Source organism: Astatotilapia calliptera, chromosome 11 (genome assembly GCF_964374335.1).
Source record: "Astatotilapia calliptera chromosome 11, fAstCal68.1, whole genome shotgun sequence".
Lineage (NCBI taxonomy): Eukaryota > Metazoa > Chordata > Actinopteri > Cichliformes > Cichlidae > Astatotilapia > Astatotilapia calliptera.
Window position 1 is genome coordinate 38,650,567 of NC_137432.1, and position 18,245 is coordinate 38,668,811.

At 46.0% G+C, this 18,245-nt stretch overlaps 1 protein-coding gene and 1 long non-coding RNA gene across 8 annotated transcripts in view; both read right to left on the reverse strand.

Annotated features, from left to right (window-relative positions):
- Window positions 1-625: 625 nt before the first annotated feature.
- LOC113031457 (SMAD family member 4-like) overlaps window positions 626-18,245 on the reverse strand; it is a 32,690-nt gene continuing 15,070 nt past the window's right edge. For 4 of the 7 annotated variants that reach the window (XM_080308625.1, XM_080308624.1, XM_080308623.1 and 1 more), the window contains 11 exons: window positions 17,452-17,700; window positions 13,508-13,682; window positions 3,786-3,914; window positions 3,494-3,709; window positions 3,284-3,412; window positions 3,133-3,186; window positions 2,912-2,941; window positions 2,635-2,818; window positions 2,385-2,553; window positions 1,637-1,775; window positions 626-1,354 (listed from right to left, as the gene is read on the reverse strand). In XM_080308625.1, coding sequence (XP_080164751.1) covers window positions 1,149-1,354; window positions 1,637-1,775; window positions 2,385-2,553; window positions 2,635-2,818; window positions 2,912-2,941; window positions 3,133-3,186; window positions 3,284-3,412; window positions 3,494-3,709; window positions 3,786-3,914; window positions 13,508-13,682; window positions 17,452-17,700 — 1,680 coding nt within the window. In that variant the 3' untranslated portion in view covers window positions 626-1,148. The remainder of the gene's footprint in view (window positions 1,355-1,636; window positions 1,776-2,384; window positions 2,554-2,634; window positions 2,819-2,911; window positions 2,942-3,132; window positions 3,187-3,283; window positions 3,413-3,493; window positions 3,710-3,785; window positions 3,915-13,507; window positions 13,683-17,451; window positions 17,701-18,245) is intronic. The other 3 variants (XM_080308626.1, XM_026183546.2, XM_080308627.1) reach the window with 3 other exon arrangements.
- Window positions 11,133-13,492, reverse strand: LOC145432018 (uncharacterized). The gene is made up of 2 exons (XR_013912359.1): window positions 12,047-13,492; window positions 11,133-11,518 (listed from the first exon to the last, which is right to left on the reverse strand). It is a non-coding gene; the product is annotated as an uncharacterized LOC145432018 (long non-coding RNA).

The following is an 18,245-nucleotide window of genomic DNA, read 5'->3' on the forward strand; positions in this document are numbered from 1 at the left end:
CTGCATCTTTGAGGTACTCAGTTTGGACTTCTTTTAGAAAGCACATTTTGGGGGGGGCTATGACTGAGTATCAGGGCCACATTAAGAAAACAATTATCACTGATCTGTGCAGATAACAGATGTTGTATCAGGACAAACTGTGAGGTCATACCTCACAATAGTTAAGGATGTGATTTGTGCTTCAGCTCACAGATGCAGGGTGGTGATCAGCGTGAGGACGCTGCAGAAGCTGCTCAGACGGGAAATCATGGAAGAGCGGATTTTTACAGCTGTGAGGTCATCGACGGCCTGGAACAGTAAGAGGACAGGTACAGGCTGATTGACTCGTTTCACTGATTGTGGCCTTTTTTATGGACCAAGCGTGGCCTGTTTTCTGTTACAGCTCCCTGCTGCACTACGTGGAGCAGCTCTCGTGCATGAAGTTCCTCGTTTGATCGTTTCCAGCGCAGATCTTTAATCATCCGGTCAGCTGAGACTGCAGAAGTCACCTGGATCAGTGATGAAACGTCCTGACGACTGGATGGACTTCCTGGGAGCGCCCTACCTGATCACTGCGTGTGGATGGAGAGGAGAGTGTTCCTCTGAAGTGTCTGAATGCAGAGTGAAAGACGAACAAAGACGAAGATCTTTATCCACCAGACTTTTAATTTGAAGAGACAGCTGATGATTCAGAGCTTTACACCCTTTCAGTATAAAAGCCTTTAAATGAGTTAAACGTGAGAAAAAAAGCAGACGACAGAATAAATAATGTGACCGTCAGGCGGAGCAGAAACGCAACGTAAACAGGATATGATGTCATCAAAGGAACAGGAATGGCTCTTTGGTCGACAATTAGCTAAAGGAACTAAAAACCGACAGAAGGAGGAAGATGACGATGACGAGGTTTTTTTGGTAATCAGCTGATTTCTGACATCAGGCTTAAAGGGTCAGTTCACCTGTTGAGGGGCGGAACTAATAAACTGCAGGCCAGCATGGATGCTCGAGCAGACGCCAAGCTCGCGTGAACTGACCCTTTAACGAGTCACGCTGGTTTCCACAGAAACGAACTTAAATGACAGCAGAGACAAGACGCTGCGATTGGCTGATTGTCTGAAACCCGTGTGAACCGACCCCTGCTGTGGTGCGTTTGTGGGCAGAGCGCGGAGGTCCTAGAGTGCGTGCTCTCGCGGCGGCAGCATGTGCAGCACCTGGTCGAGCAGCTGCAGCGCTCGGTGCAGGTGCACCTCCAGCCAGCAGGGGGTGTCCTTGATGCTCTGCCGTGGGTAGTCACACCCCCACCCTTTGACGAAGCTCAGCCGCACGATGCACAGCCTGCGGAGGTCGTCCACGCCCAGACCGGCCGCTGAGCGCACACCTGCGGGAGGAAGCACAGGTGAGACACAGAAACTAAAACATGTGAAATTAAAACCACGAGGCTTACACCGAGGGCCGAGGCCGCCCACCGTAAAAAGGAAGTGAAATAACATTAAATGCATGAAAAAGCAGGAAGTCGCACTGAGGCCCAAAAATGTCCAACGCGAATCTGACTCGATTCACTCTGCAGGTAAGTCTTTTAAGCCCTGCGTCTGGTTCATGTTATAATTTATTGACACCTGTGCCTGTCTGTCACTGGCTGTGTTGGGCAGGTGATACTCACTGACAGCAGGCGCGATTCCTCCCACACTGTTCGGACCGGGAATTGCACCGACCACCGCGGCTGCCTGAGTCTCCACAGCTGCCTGAGCCGCTGCCGCCTGCTGCTGCATCTGCCGGTGACACTGCCGCAGGTCGAACACCTGAACACAGACGGGTGAGACAGGCAGACGGGTGAGGCACGCAGACGGGTGAGACAGGTACACGGGTGAGACACCGGGGTGGCTGTAGCTCAGGTGGTAGAGGTGGTCATTCGATGCCAGTCTGCATGCCAAATATCCTTGGGGAAGAACCTACCGCACGTTTCTCTGTGATGGATCCATCCAGGTGTAAATGTGCGTGAACATGGTGGGCAAAAACGGCCACATACTGAACACGCCATAATGAGCTAGGGTTAACAAAGAGCAAAACTGCCAGCAGAGCCAAAACCACCTGATAGAAACCGTAGCCAATTCACACTTTTATGTCCAATCATGCACAAATCTGTCCTATAAAACTGTCAACAAGCTGCTGAAGAAGTTACAACAAAGCTGTCCAAGTATCGAGAAACACGGCCCAAACAAACCTCTCAGAGAAACTCGGATCTCTTCACAAATCAAGAATATCAAATCTGTAAAAGGAAGATGGACTCGCTGCTTTACTTCCTGCGATCCCCAAACACGTCTTTGTCTGTCTGTTTTACGTCTGTTTGGACCTTAGTGAATCCGAGCCCGTCTGGGCTCAGATGGTCATTCGCGGTGTCTACCGCTCACCTTGATGTATGCTCCAGGGTAGATCTTATGAACGCCATCGCCTGGTGCTCTGCCCGCCTCCCGGTCCAGATAGAAACTCTGGACAAACACAGAGTGGTCGCTAAGGCAACGCATCCAGATGTCACCCTCCCCCCGACACTCCAGCTGAACCCCCCGGCCGATGTGGAGCCTGCAGGGCAACAACATCAGCAACATTAAATACTAACACTGCAATAATTCTCATGGTGCCACCCACTAAACGACCGCTCACCTGGCGCGGTGGCTGGCGGCTGTACGGTGGACATTGCTCAGCTGTCCCAAACAGAATCGATCTCCTCCCGAAGGATCCACGTACCCGTCCACGGTCACCAGGGGACAGCTGGACTGGACCTTAAACATCTCACCAACCTGAACGTCCAGCTCAAAGTAGGAGATGGAGCACCAGAACTCTGGACCTGAGGATCGAGACACAGATCAGGACATGGCGGACCTGCTCCCCAAACATCCTGACAAACTGGAGACAAAAGTGCTTCTCAACCTTTTATTACCTGAGCTTTTACTTCTGTAAGTGAGGACATCTTTGTTTCAGGGAATTCAGACAGATAGGTGTGAGTATCAGGGCACTTTATTTTTACATTAACATTTTTTGGACCTGCTTCACTAAGAAGGGACATTTTGTATTTTGGGGACGTCGGCCACTATGTTTTGAATCTTTATTAATAAAGTGAGGTCAGAGTGAGGGGGCGGGGTTTGTGGACAGGTGTGGTACCTGGGTGGTTGGATACTGGCTGTGGATACGGAGCGGTGCTGTGATGCTGTGACCCTGCAGAAACAAACACAGACCCAGTACTCAGCAATAATGCAGTACTCGCAGTACTACGGTACTGAATAGAGCAGTAACATTTAACATGCTGTCTTACAGAAGTGAGTGTTGGGGGCGTGGTGTTGTTGATGATGATGAGGATGATGATGCAATGGTGGATGTGGCTGGTTGCCCCGCCCACTATGCGCAGAGGTGTAGGGGGCAGGGCTGTTACCTGCCCAGTTGGCTGTGGAGACACACAGGACACTCATTATACTACAGAAGTAGTACTAAGCACAGGTAGTACATAGTACTTAGGGTACAGTACCAGGTTTGTGGGGGCCACTGTACTCTGGGCTCTGCTGATGTGGGGAGGCTGGGGTCGGGGGATGGGGGGGCTGGGGAGTGTGAGGTGGATTTGAGTGAGGCGGTGAAGCCTGGCCGCCGTGGTTAGGAGGCGGAGCGATCTGAAGGAGGCCAGGTCCGTCCAAACCGCCGCCGACCCCCCTGGCAGTCAGAGCTGCGGGCACCATGGAGCTGCTGCCTGCAGGAAACACGACTGTGTTACAACAGCGTCACGGCGTCTCGCACGCGCTGACAGCAAGGAGCAGCACACTGACCTGGGGGAGACAAAGGCATGCTGGGATACATGCCGACAGGCCGTGGGTGGCCATAGGGGTTGGTGTGGGGGGGCAGGTCGATCTGCAGACACTCCTGCATGAACTCCTCTTTTATGAGAGACTGAGGACCTGTCAAAGCAGACATTACAAACATTTAGACTGTACCCCAGGTTTGACGTTTGTACCCCAGTCACTCAACTGTAGCAATCCGAGTCCTGGTGATGACTGTTTGCCCCTGTTAAAGACTGTTTGCCCCTGTTGATGACTGTCAGCTCCTATTGATGACCGTCAGCTCCTGTTGATGACTGTCAGCTCCTGTTAATGACTGTCAGCTCCTGTTAATGACTGATAGCCCCTGTTGATGACTGTTAGCCCCTGTTAATGACTGTTAGCTCCTGTTGATGACTGTTAGCTCCTGTTGATGACTGTTAGCCCCTGTTGTTGACTGTTAGCCCCTGTTGATGACTGTCAGCTCCTATTGATGACCGTCAGCTCCTGTTGATGACTGTCAGCTCCTGTTAATGACTGTCAGCTCCTGTTAATGACTGATAGCCCCTGTTGATGACTGTTAGCCCCTGTTAATGACTGTTAGCTCCTGTTGATGACTGTTAGCTCCTGTTGATGACTGTTAGCCCCTGTTGTTGACTGTCAGCCCCTGTTGTTGACTGTCAGCGCCTATTGATGACCGTCAGCTCCTGTTGATGACTGTTAGCCCGTGTTAATGACTGTTAGCTCCTATTGATGACTGTCAGCTCCTGTTGATGACTGTTAGCCCGTGTTAATGACTGTTAGCTCCTGTTGATGACTGTCAGCTCCTGTTGATGACTGTTAGCCCGTGTTAATGACTGTTAGCTCCTGTTGATGACCGTTAGCTCCTGTTGATGACCGTCAGCTCCTGTTGATGACTGTTAGCTCCTGTTGATGACTGTCAGCTCCTGTTGATGACCGTCAGCTCCTGTTGATGACTGTTAGCTCCTGTTGATGACCGTTAGCTCCTGTTGATGACCGTCAGCTCCTGTTGATGACTGTTAGCTCCTGTTAATGACCGTCAGCTCCTGTTGATGACTGTTAGCCCCTGTTGTTGACTGTCAGCTCCTATTGATGACCGTCAGCTCCTGTTGATGACTGTTAGCCCCTGTTAATGACTGTTAGCTCCTGTTGATGACTGTTAGCCCCTGTTAATGACTGTCAGCTCCTATTGATGACCGTCAGCTCCTGTAGATGACTGTTAGCCCCTGTTAATGACTGTTAGCCCCTGTTAATGACCGTCAGCTCCTGTTGATGACTGTTAGCCCCTGTTAATGACTGTTAGCTCCTGTTGCTGACCGTTAGCTCCTGTTAATGACTGTTAACTCTTGTTAATGACTGTTAGTAATACTTTATTTGAAGTGGCTGTTCGTCGCAGGACACGGACGCTTGGTGAATAAACTCTCATACAGTCTGAGAATGTAGTTAAACTGTTTATCAGAGGGAAAGTATGATTTTAGGACACTGGAGCCTGACATTAGTTTGCCATGATGTTAGCTTACAACAAGCTGTTGTTTAGCTATCTGGAGACGGCAGGTCTAAACTGCTGAAAATAATTATCTGTGACAATATCGGGAATAAATAAGCATGTTTATGCACATTTTCAAGAGTTAGAGCCCTGACTTCAGTTCAGGAGATGAAGCTGGAGGTCAGGAGGAAGAAGATGAGTGTTTGTTAAGATGGCGGTGGCGTTGTCTCTTTCTTTATCTTTGGTGAAGAGGCCCTGTTCACTGAAGAGAAAACACTAGTATCAGCCTTCATATTTTGAGTCTGAACACATAAGAAGTCCTATGACTTCTTCCCTCGTCTGCCTACATATGCAGCTGTCTGTAGCCACATGTTTAACACACCATTAGTCGGACGCACGCTCCTCTGTTGTTTTAATACTTTAATTATACGTTTATAAGAATGCTTCAGGTGGTTGGAAGACATAATTACCCACTAATGTACATGTATTTCTGAGTACAGTATCCTTTTCACCTGTTTGCAATATTAGGGGCGTGGCCTCTTTGACTGACAGGTGGATGGTGACACAGGCAACTGTAGCTTCTAACTGTCTGTTAGCTTCACCTGATCTGGACCCAATGACTGTAGAAAACATGGACAACGTGACAGCACCTCCTCCCATTCTACAAAAATGAAGCCAAAATATCCCGCCTCTGGAAGCTGCCATCTTGCCAGAGTCTGCGCAGTAGGGACTTAAGGTGGAGCGACTGTGTTACGCTCCCACCGACACACCTGCTGGACGTGACCGCAAACACGCCCCCTACACTTTTTACGTAGCCCGGCTGCTCCAGTTTATTTGCTGATGGGTTTACCGCGACTGACGACTTGTTTAATTAAGGTAAATACAACCATGTCACTGTTATGGAAAAGACACATAGATTAGCAAGGCGCTAGATTAGCCGCTAGAATACGCAATGTGTTTGAGGCTTGTTGTTAGCTAGTTAGCGATGCTACACATCCGTTACTCTAATAGTCTGTATTATTGAATGATTCAGCACTGCTTAGGTTTTGTTATCCATTTTTAGACAGTGATGAGATCATCTGCACACTCTACAGAAGCCCAGAGTTACTGTTAATATCAAAAATATAATGCTGTCCTTTGAGATTTTAACATAAAACTGTGAGTGTAATGGATCTAAAACTGTTTAAATCTTCAGAGCCATCTACTACGGTGGCCCAACTCCAAAACACTTGCAAACTCCAAAACACATGCAAATTCCAAAACACATGCAAACTAAAAAACACTTGCAAACTAAAAAACACATGCAAACTCCAAAACACGTACAAACTCCAAAACGCTTGCAAACTCCAAAACACATGCAAATTCCAAAACACATGCAAACTAAAAAACACTTGCAAACTAAAAAACACATGCAAACTCCAAAACACGTACAAACTCCAAAACACGTACAAACTCCAAAACACTTGCAAACTCAAAAACACAACGGAAGTGCTCCAGGACGCTAGGGGCAGTGTTGAGCTCTATTTGCAAAATAAACGGCAAGTTTGTCTGTATGGGACGGTCTAGTCTCTGTCGCGCTTCCCAGGTTGCCTAGCAACCATGATACTAACCGCTGGAAACGTGTCATACAACTTGGTTTGACAGAAATGAGGGAGAATATATTTTGTTCATTTGTTTGTTTCTACAAGAGCTTTGTGTGATTTGATAAGTATCTGAGGCTGAGACCACAGGACAGTAAAACATGATTTTTGGGCTTCATTTCTGTACTGAACAGTTATTTAAGATTAGTTAGTAAATAAGAATTAGCTAATGTTGTTCATGAGACTAAAGTCATATCACTTTGGTAATGTAAATATAATATGGCCAATATTATAGTTATTATATTAATCATTATTAGCTATTACAGCAGTGAACATGAACTCTGTGTCAAATACTGAGCCTCAGTACAGATTCAAGTTGCAGTTATGTCTTATCACCTTAAATCTTCACTCAAAGACAAGTATCTTTGACAGTGTATATATAGGTGTATCATATATCAGAGACAAATGTTGTTACTTCAGTATGTTGCCATTACTAAATTTGGCTCATTGCTTACATATATTTATAAAAAGAAAATGTACAAGCTGTGATAACTGTTTCTGATAGAATGAAGGGTAGACTGATATATGAAATACTCCTTTATTGGGTGAGAAAATCAGACCATGTCATAACTGCTTTAAGTCATACAGAATAGATATCAGAGGCTTAAACAGGCTGACTTCTGCTAAATGGGTCAAACTGGGCAGAAAGTCTACAAACACATATGTTAGGGAAAATATTCTAAAACACTTCTTCAGTAAAGACTCAGAGAAGAGAAACACACAGAACTTCTTGCTAGCAAGGGCAGCCTCCAGACTGAGACTCGCACTAAGAAACTGCCCCAATCTTTATTTATACTTCAGTAGGTGTGTGTGTGTGTGTGTGTGTGTGTGTGTGTGTGTCCTGCTGATCAAAGGGTCATGAGAGCACAAAAGGTACATCCTTGGTCAGGAAAGGGGGTAGTCTCCCCCACCCTAGATAACATGGTGAGGAAGTCCAGCAGTTCATCTATATGTAAAGAAGCACTTAAACTAAAACAGACATAGCTACGTTAATCCTGCCGTAAAACAATAAAACAAGGTATGAGCTCTCATGCTCCCAGACGTGGGGGTGCATTCCTGGGATGCACCCCAAGCCTGCAGCCTGTTAGAGATCACACACAATTAATTATATGCCTCTAAGTATACATGGTTGAATATTTCCTAATACAAATAACTACATGCAGTATTCTACCATATGCAAACTTATATCACTAAAAGATTATACTGACTACTAAATACAATTTTCCATTGACAACATAACATCCTTATAGAATATGATGTAACACTATAGATCAACTTACCTCAGAATATATAAAGCATATAAACAATTACAGCAATATGATGCAACACACACAGCAGCTACTGATCCAAAATACTCAAAGCTTCATAGAACTGAAACAAACATTTACTTTTAGCTCCATTCTGCTGCAGATACAGACTTTAGGTTTCTGAACATTAAACTTGTTGCTGCCTTTCATAGTGTGTAACTTGAAGGCCCTGAGTACTCTGAGTACTTTCTCCCACACTGGAAACACTGGGATGATCACATTATTTGAACATTACCTAATAAGACTGATTCAGCACAGACAGTTATGTTAAACTTTCCTAGCAGTCCTTCACAAACAGGGAACAGTCTGTCTATTCTCTCCATCTGTCAGCTGCTGCTGGCTCTTCCTCCTCCTCTTCCTCACACACTGCTGAGTTTGTCCTGGTGGATCATCAGGGCTGCAAAGCCTCACAGATGATGTGCAGCAGTGGGTCCCTCAGTCTGTCCTCACTCTGGACACTTGCAGTCGTCACACATGGAAATCAAATGTGTGATAAGCTGCAGGATTCAAACACAAGTGTAACTTATAAACACATGTTCATACTTTTATTCCACAATCAGAGAGAAAGAAACAGAGAGAGAGTGCAGGACAGACAGACAGGTGACAGTCTCAGGTGTACACACTGCTACACAACAGCACCAGAGAAGCAGGATTTAGTGTTTGTGTTATTACGAGTGTAAACAAGAAGAGTTCCAGATGGTGCAGTGGACACATGTGTGACTGCTGTGATTAAAGCATCTTTCTTTCAGCTTAACGAGTGAACCGTCAGCTCGTTCAAACACACGTTAAAGTCCGTTTGGCTCGACACCACCGAACAGAGGCAGCAATATAACATAGCTAACATTAACAGTGCAGTGAATCCTGCTTGTGCCGTGATGTTCAGGATTGCAAACCGAGCAGCATCACTGACTTTCAGCTTGTTGTGTTTGTGGATATATGACTGACTTTAATTATCTACAAAATCATCACAATCTCTGTAAGATTAAGGTCGACTATATATATATTTATTAAAGTAAAGGCTTTAAAACCAAGTTAATTCTGAAAGTACAAACATCGCTAATGTCAACTTTCCCGACATGTGGCCAACAATAATGGTTTCATGTTCTTCATTAAAAAAATATTTGTGCATAAATAAGTGACATAATATTCAGTACTTACTTCTGAAAGTTTACTCTTCCTCCGCTCCGCTTCCACTGTTTTTTTTTCGGCAAAATTATCCACACCACCACCGCACTATGAAGTCTGGGATATGTTGGGCCATGAAGGCTACACCGACCCATCCTTAAAATTCAGGGAAATTAAGGACGCATTTCAGGGCAGCCTTTGAATTCAGAAAGCCTTCTCTTGTCGGTGTGAGGTAATCGGCCTTAAAATGCGGCCTTTAAGGCTGCAAACCCCAAATCCGGTCATTGGTACTTCCTGGCTTGTGTAGTTACTAGGTAACAAAAGCTCAACACTGCCCCTAGTGTCCTGGAGCACTTCCGTTGTGTTTTTGAGTTTGCAAGTGTTTTTGAGTTTGCAAGTGTTTTGGAGTTTGTACGTGTTTTGGAGTTTGCATGTGTTTTGGAGTTTGTACGTGTTTTGGAGTTTGTACGTGTTTTGGAGTTTGCATGTGTTTTGGAGTTTGCATGTGTTTTTTAGTTTGCATGTGTTTTGGAGTTTGTACGTGTTTTTTAGTTTGCAAGTGTTTTGGAGTTTGTACGTGTTTTGGAGTTTGCATGTGTTTTGGAGTTTGTACGTGTTTTGGAGTTTGCATGTGTTTTGGAGTTTGTACGTGTTTTGGAGTTTGTACGTGTTTTGGAGTTTGTACGTGTTTTGGAGTTTGCACGTGTTTTGGAGTTTGCATGTGTTTTGGAGTTTGCAAGTGTTTTGGAGTTTGCAAGTGTTTTGGAGTTTGTACGTGTTTTGGAGTTTGCAAGTGTTTTGGAGTTTGCAAGTGTTTTGGAGTTTGCAAGTGTTTTGGAGTTTGTACGTGTTTTGGAGTTTGCAAGTGTTTTGGAGTTTGCATGTGTTTTGGAGTTTGTACGTGTTTTGGAGTTTGCAAGTGTTTTGGAGTTTGCAAGTGTTTTGGAGTTTGCAAGTGTTTTGGAGTTTGTACGTGTTTTGGAGTTTGCAAGTGTTTTGGAGTTTGCAAGTGTTTTGGAGTTTGCATGTGTTTTTTAGTTTGCAAGTGTTTTGGAGTTTGCAAGTGTTTTGGATTTTGCAAGTGTTTTGGAGTTTGCATGTGTTTTTTAGTTTGCATGTGTTTTGGAGTTTATACGTGTTTTTTAGTTTGCAAGTGTTTTGGAGTTTGTACGTGTTTTGGAGTTTGCATGTGTTTTGGAGTTTGTACGTGTTTTGGAGTTTGTACGTGTTTTTTAGTTTGCAAGTGTTTTGGAGTTTGCATGTGTTTTGGAGTTTGTACGTGTTTTGGAGTTTGTACGTGTTTTGGAGTTTGCAAGTGTTTTGGAGTTTGTACGTGTTTTGGAGTTTGCATGTGTTTTTTAGTTTGCAAGTGTTTTGGAGTTTGCATGTGTTTTTTAGTTTGCAAGTGTTTTGGAGTTTGCATGTGTTTTGGAGTTTGTATGTGTTTTGGAGTTTGTACGTGTTTTGGAGTTAGCAAGTGTTTTGGAGTTTGTACGTGTTTTGGAGTTTGCATGTGTTTTTTAGTTTGCAAGTGTTTTGGAGTTTGTACGTACGTAGGCCCGCCCCAGGAGATGGATACACCCAGCATTTCATCAACACTGTGATGAGACCTTTGGTTTGTGTAATGTTATAAATAGTCAGATACTCCCAAGAGGCTCCGGGCTTAATATTTAAAAATATATGATCCTCTCTGGTTACTTGGGTATGAATAACTATGTTATTTACCATAAAGTGATTCACACTATCTGCAAAAAACTGTGAAAGAATTCCAGATCACCAGTTTGTAGTTTAACATACAAGTGACGACCTTTGACCTTCATCAGGTTTTATTTAATTGTGTCAGAGAAACTCAAACGTGCTCTTCATGCAGCTGAGTACATCAAGTGTTTAAACTGGAAGCTGTGCAGGTCTGAGATCAGCAGCTTTATGAAACATCAAACTGAGGTCCTGTTAATGCTGATATACAGTGACACAGTTACATGAGTGATTAATCCTTTGTTTTTTGTCTTTAACTTTATCAATAAAGCTGCAGCTTTGACTACAGGACGTGTGGCACTTTAACCTTTGCACTGTTTTCATCAGTTCATTTTGCAGTTAACATGTGAACATGTTGGATGATCTGTGCTGTCACTGGGTGGTGCTGAGGTCTGAATCTGAGGGCAGCTCCTGTAATCACAAAGAGATCAGAATCATCACAAACTGAATTATAAAGTTTATCTCTTAAATCTGAAATAAAGCTGATCCTTCTGTCCTCACACTCAGGATCTGAAGCTCTTCTCTTACATTTTTTTCACTTCTACAGTTTAATCAATAGTTACTTATTAATGAGGAGTTACTGAAGCACAAGCTTAAAAAAAATAAAAATAAAATGGTGTTATTGTCTTTACACATGTGGAGACTGAAAACATGCTGTTGCTTGCACATATTTAATAATCAGCTCTGCACAGGAGCTGAAGCAGGATGCAGCCTGTTGCTTTTACAGTAAAATACTTGTAATAAAAGTACAGTAACAGTAATTAGTGACTGAGCAGCCCGGGGCGTTTCTCTTGATTTCTTCAGTCGGTGTAAATTCATTCACCTGCACAGATTAGCTAAACGAACCCTGACAGCCGAGTCCTCATCTTAGCTAGCTAGGTCTCAGGAGCTAGCTAAGGACGGTAGTTACGGATTAGCTGACAAACACGTTTAACTTACCGAAAAAGTGCAGCGGGGCCTCGGGTCCTTCTGTCGGGTAGTCCAGTTTACTGAAGAACACCTCAGGCTGTCAGGTTAAAACACTCGGTCGTGTTTTCGAAGCGTAAACGCTGGCCCTCCTCTCAGAGCTTACGCTCTATCTTCTATTCCCGAACAGAGATACGCAAGTTTCTCCGTGACTGCAGCTGCCAGTCAAAGCTGTTATGATGACGTTTCACCCCAATTTAACATCACCGCGGTAGGAATTAGAATCAGACTTATGGGAGAGGAGACCCCTTGGACATCAATCAGCATGATGAGAACTATTGATAACAAAGGAAAGAATCTTTGGGAAAAAATTATCTGAGGAGAATAAATTTATTTAGTCCCATCCGCTAACATGGAGGAGGCGGGGTTTATGACCTATACTGCAGCCAGACACCAGGGGGCGAAAGAGACGTTTTGGCTTCATTTTTGGGGAGCTGTCGCGTCATCCATGTTTTCTACAGTCATTGTTCTGGACATTTCAACTGTGTTTGTGCTGTTGGAGCCTTTTGGAGAATTTAATGACATCATCTGACCAATAACATGGCTGCTGTGAAGTTACCATAGTAACAGACCGAGAAGAAGGTGGAGCGAGTTCGATGAGAGAAATTGGATGGTTTTGATTGGATGTTAGTTAATTAACTGGCATTTCTGTGTGTGTGTGTCTGTTTCTGTCTCTGTGTGTGTGTCTGTGTGGGCTCCAGAGTGTCTTCGGAAATAGAAACGGTCACCACGGTGTTTAGTCTGACTTCTGCTCAGACACGAGGGCAGATAACAGAGACGCTCCAAAACCTTCAGAGCCCAACAGGAGCGACCACACACACACACACAGAAACACACACACAGAAACACACACACAGACACAGAAACACACATACAGACACACACACACACACACACACACACACACACACAGAAACACACACACACACACACACACACACACAGACACACACAGACACACACACAGACACAGAAACACACATACAGACACACACACAGACACACAGACACAGAAACACACACACACACACACACACAGACACACACAGACACACACACAGACACAGAAACACACATACAGACACACACACACACACAGACACACACACACAGACACACACACACAGACACACACAGACACACACACAGAGACAGAAACACACATACACACACAGACACACATACAGACACACACACACACACACACACACAGACACACACACACACAGACACAGAAACAGACACACACACAGAGACAGAAACAGACACACACACAGACACATAAACACACATACAGACACACACACAGTGTTTAAAGCTGTGACCGTGTTTCCATCAAAGCAGCAAAGACACCTAAAACCAAACGCTGCTGCAGCCCGATGACTCACGGCCCAATCAGACCAATCACAGAGGGCAGCAGGTGTGCAGGGTTACCTGTGGCGGGGGACGCTACCCTCTCGTAGTGGTAGGGGTTCACACACACGCTGTCGTACTTCAGGTCGAAGGCAAACTGACAGAACTTGACGTGCTTCAGCTCGTTCTTGTGGAGGTCTGGCCACCGCCACAGGCGGGCGTAGATCACATGAGGGAAGCCTTTTCTACCCGCTACCTGCACAGGTGAGACAGACAGTCAGCGAGGAAACATGTAAGCTTAAATAAACTCTGTGACAGCAGACTGAGTCATGCTGAGCACAAACACTGTGCGTGTGTGTCAGGTGATTATGCCAAACCACAAGCATGACATCACGTCTGACCTCAGCCTCAGAACGCTGCAAAAAGTTCAGGTCAGACATTTATATAGTGCTTTTCAAGGCACCCAAAGCGCTTTACAATTCCACTATTCATTCACTCTCACATTCACACACTGGTGGAGGCTACAGGTGTAGCCACAGCTGCCCTGGGGCAGACTGATAGAAGCGAGGCTGCCACATCGCGCCATCGGCCCCTCTGGCCATCACCAGTAGGCGGTAGGTGAAGTGTCTTGCCCAAGGACACAACGACGAGACTGTCCGAGCCGGGGCTCGAACCGGCGACCTTCCGGTTACAGATACGCTTCCCAACCCCCTGAGCCACTGTCGCCCCAGTGAGATCCCAACACAGAGCCAACATAGCTCCAGCCTGCAGGGGGCGTTTCTCTGTATTCTGTCCCCAGCTGAGTGTGGGCACACCTGAATGTCCTATTTCAGACAAACATTAGCTGCAGTTCACCTAGGGGGCGCTGTGAGATCAAAGTGAGCGGAGCTAAACAGAGACTTTGGATTTTAGTGTCCATGAATCCAGCCTGGATAAAAGCACTCTTCCTCCTTCAGTTCCTCTCAGTGAAGCTAATTCTGACCATAAAACACTAGCATGCTGCTAACGCTTGCTGATTGTGCTGCTAAGGTTTTAGGACAGGTGCCTGTTTCCACAGTTAAAGCCCAGCAGGAGCTCCAGGTGTGCAGGACAGGAGCAGCGGGGTGAAGGCGACGCTGTCAGGAGGCTGCTCGCTTCACGCCCCAAACCAAAATGGAGGACGCTGTAAAGCACCTCGCAGTGCTGTGACGTCTCTAACAAAAAGCGTTTACTGCAGGAGAAAACCTGTGAAACGTCTAAAGGTGGAACCATTTCTGCTGAGCTCGACAGCGCCCCCTATGGAGCAGGAAGTCCACAGAGAGGCGGGTCCCGAGTATTTAGAAGTTGTTCGATAAAACGTTTGATGATGAATGTTGCTGTGTGTTAACCGGGTCCCTTAATTGTAGGAAAACCCTAATGAGGATGTTTATTCTCACCGATGCGTTCACTAAACAAACTTTAAACTCAGAAAATCCCCGCAGGCTGTAAACGTCTCAAAGCCACAGGTTTGTGAATGTGCTGCTTTAAATCTGATGGACGAGGTCTGTTCTGTGTGCACAGGTGAAGGGCAGGGATAAGACTGCAGACAAAACAATCTCACACACACACGCTGCAAAAAATGTCCTCATAAACCTGCTCAAAGGGCCAGGTCCCCACACTGAACGTAAACTGAAACAGCACTTTCTTTTAAATCACCTTTTATCCACATTTTGAACGACCGCCTGCTCGTTCAGACTCTCCTCGTGTCTTTACTCTGTTTCTTAAACTTTAAGTGTTAAGTTCAAACTAATGTTTGTTCCTGTTTTCTGGGTTTTTTCCAAAGGTGTCGCCGTGTTCACCTCTCTGAGCTATGAGAAGCAGGCATGCTGCAAAAACAACATCCAAACCCCAAAACAAGCAAACAGCAACACAGAAAGATTTTAGCAAAACTTTCCAAAGATACCAAATATACCAGGGTTTGTTTGTTTGATCTGGAGAGCTTTCACATGATGACACATTCAGAAGGAACGTCTCCGGTTTCTTCCTGACTACGAAAAGTGAAAACACAAACTGCTCATCAGAGAAGAAACACACATCGCACTTTTCCTTCAAATACGAACACGTTAAAGACCGAGTTGGACATCATTTAGAAACATAACTGACGAGGTGACGGAGAATCAGGGGTTTACACGGAGGCCCGGGTAGAAAAATCACCAAACAAAAAGCACAAGAAAATTATAAAAGGACGTCTTATTGTTATTCATGCAAATCTACGACTGAAAGGGAGAAATTCAAGAAAAAAATCAGATAAAGTCAAATATCTGAGGAAAAGATTGTGACATAAATAGGTGAGATATTACACTAACACTGCTTATAATTCAAAACTAAGACAAAAATAGATTAAAAAATTCAGACGCAAAAGGTTTGATTTCAAAATCCAAAACTAAACCAATCAAATAACAAAACTATAGGATGACGAAAACGTCGACTCGCTGAACTAAAACTATGAGACAAGAAGTAAAAGTTTCATGTTTAAGACAAGAGTGAGAGCGAAACACTGACTGAAACATTTACACTCTGACACATGAAGCTGGGATTTTAACCTCTAAAAGGTAAACCTGTTAGAGCAAAACTAGGAAACGAGGAGAAAAGAACTCAAAGAGCCGACAGAAACCAAACAGAAACAGAAATATTTGATGTAAAAGTCAAGACAAAGCTCTGCTTTTGGCCACAGGCTGAGCTTCTCGATTTTTTAATGGGAGACAAAATCATCTCGTCCTCTCTGGGTCAATGTCTGCAGCAGCACGTCATTTCTTACAGTGTGGAAACTCTGCGGTATGAAATCCACCAGAGTCCCAGACGAGTCCACATTCCCGTCCTCTGCATGCTTACACACACACGCACACACACACACACACACACACACGACCCTGAACCCAAACCTGAGCCCTGAAACCGGCTCTGAAGCGAGGGCCACAAACGGGTCCTGAGTCTAACAAGGTGCTCACAAAGACAGCTGTACACACACACACACACACACACACACACACACACACACACACACACACACACACACCAGACTGTCTGGCTTAAGTTAACCCGGCCCCTTTCCTGTGTTTCAGACAAAACAAGCCAGCCTGCCCTTCCTCCTCCTCCTCCTGCTGCTGTTTGGATGTGAGACCTGCGACGTTCTGCAGGATCCTGCAGTCACACCGACGCTGTAACGTGGTTCTAACCGCTTCCGTTTTATTGGTTATGCCTTCGAGGTTTGATCTCTCGGGTCTTCCTCGCTCACATGCCGACCCTCAGACTGAAACGGCGTCAGCTCAGGCCCACCGCCCTCGCACAGGCACGCGCTCCAGAGCTCGCTCATCAGGCGACGCTGCGGCGAATGGAGGCTGAGGTTTAATGAAGCAGCGCTCCGTGACAGGAGCCTGCTACAGGTGTGCGGCTCACCTGTGTGCCCCGCCCAGCCCTGCATCCTTAAAGCATATTCCCACCAACCTGAACTTATCACAGAAACATTTTAACAGCAGCATACACAGGATGACGGAGTGGGGATGGAGACAATGTCCTCAGGTGAACCACGTCTCCTTTTACGGTTCGTGGGGTGGGGACGTTTTGGTTTAAAGGGTCTGTGAATGTTTCAGAAGTTCCTGAGAAGGTGTCGCATGTTTTAGTGGGACTGTGGGGGGAGGGGTGCGCTGTGGGCCGGATCAGCTGTTCCTGGTGTGAACCTGCTCAGCAGACTGAGGTGTGCTCTGTCCTCTGGTCTCATAATTACTGAGAGACTGGGGGACACACCCAGGCTGCTGCTCACAGCTCCATCATCATCATCATCATTATTATTATATCAGCGGTGAGGAGCTCCTGGAGCGCCGACAGAGGACACAGGAAGGACAGGATCAGGTGCAGACCAGGTGAGGGGCGGAGCCTGAAGACTTTAAAGACTTTTTCTTTGAAGTCCTGTTATCTTTCTAACTCTGTCAGAATAAAATAAGGTGACTACTTCCTCTCTGAGCCTCAAGCCTTCCTGTGGGCCCTCTGTCAGGTTTTCACCGCCATACCTGCAGCCGGCCGTCCAGCGTCCTCTGGATGGTGACACACTTGCTGGGGTGCACGCCGTTGGTGGTGACGGCGGTGATGAGCGAGTCCAGTTCGTCCTTCTTCTCCTTCAGCTTTTTCACCAGACTCTCGATGGCGCGCTTGGCAAAGCCCTCGTTCTCGCCGCCCTGCCGGTGGCACATCAGACTGTGGACGATGCTGAGGCAGGCGTCTGCGCTGCTGGGGGCGGGGCCGAGCACCGACATGGTCACCTGATAAAGTAAAACAGAATCTGCTCAGACGGCTCAACAATCAGATCCATAAAAAGACTTCCCCGGACAGATCTATGTGGGTGGGGCTTGTGTGCCCTCGGTGACATCACACAGACCCGTGATAAACGCTGAGGTCGTTGTCAGGTTTCACGTGAACCCACCAGCCAGAGGAACAGGAAATACATGACAGGAACACACAGACAGGTGGGACGCTCAGGTGTGCCCGTGGGCCAGGAACAGATCCTATAGCTGATCCACAGGTGACCTCATACGGTCCCTGAGCACAGATACAGAGCAGGGGCTGATATTGATCGTATTGTCAGTGATCAGAAGTACTCCTGTCCCCCCACACACGTCACTTCCCTCTGAGACAGACAGAGAGGTGAGGAGGAGACAGGATCACCACACATGCACATCCTCGTCTCACTACTGATTGCTTTCATTTTTTCATCAAACTGTAAGCAACATGACGTCGTGACCGTGGCTCTATGACGTCATCAGATGCTGACGATGCCTGACGCTCACTGGCTGACCCGACTGCTGCA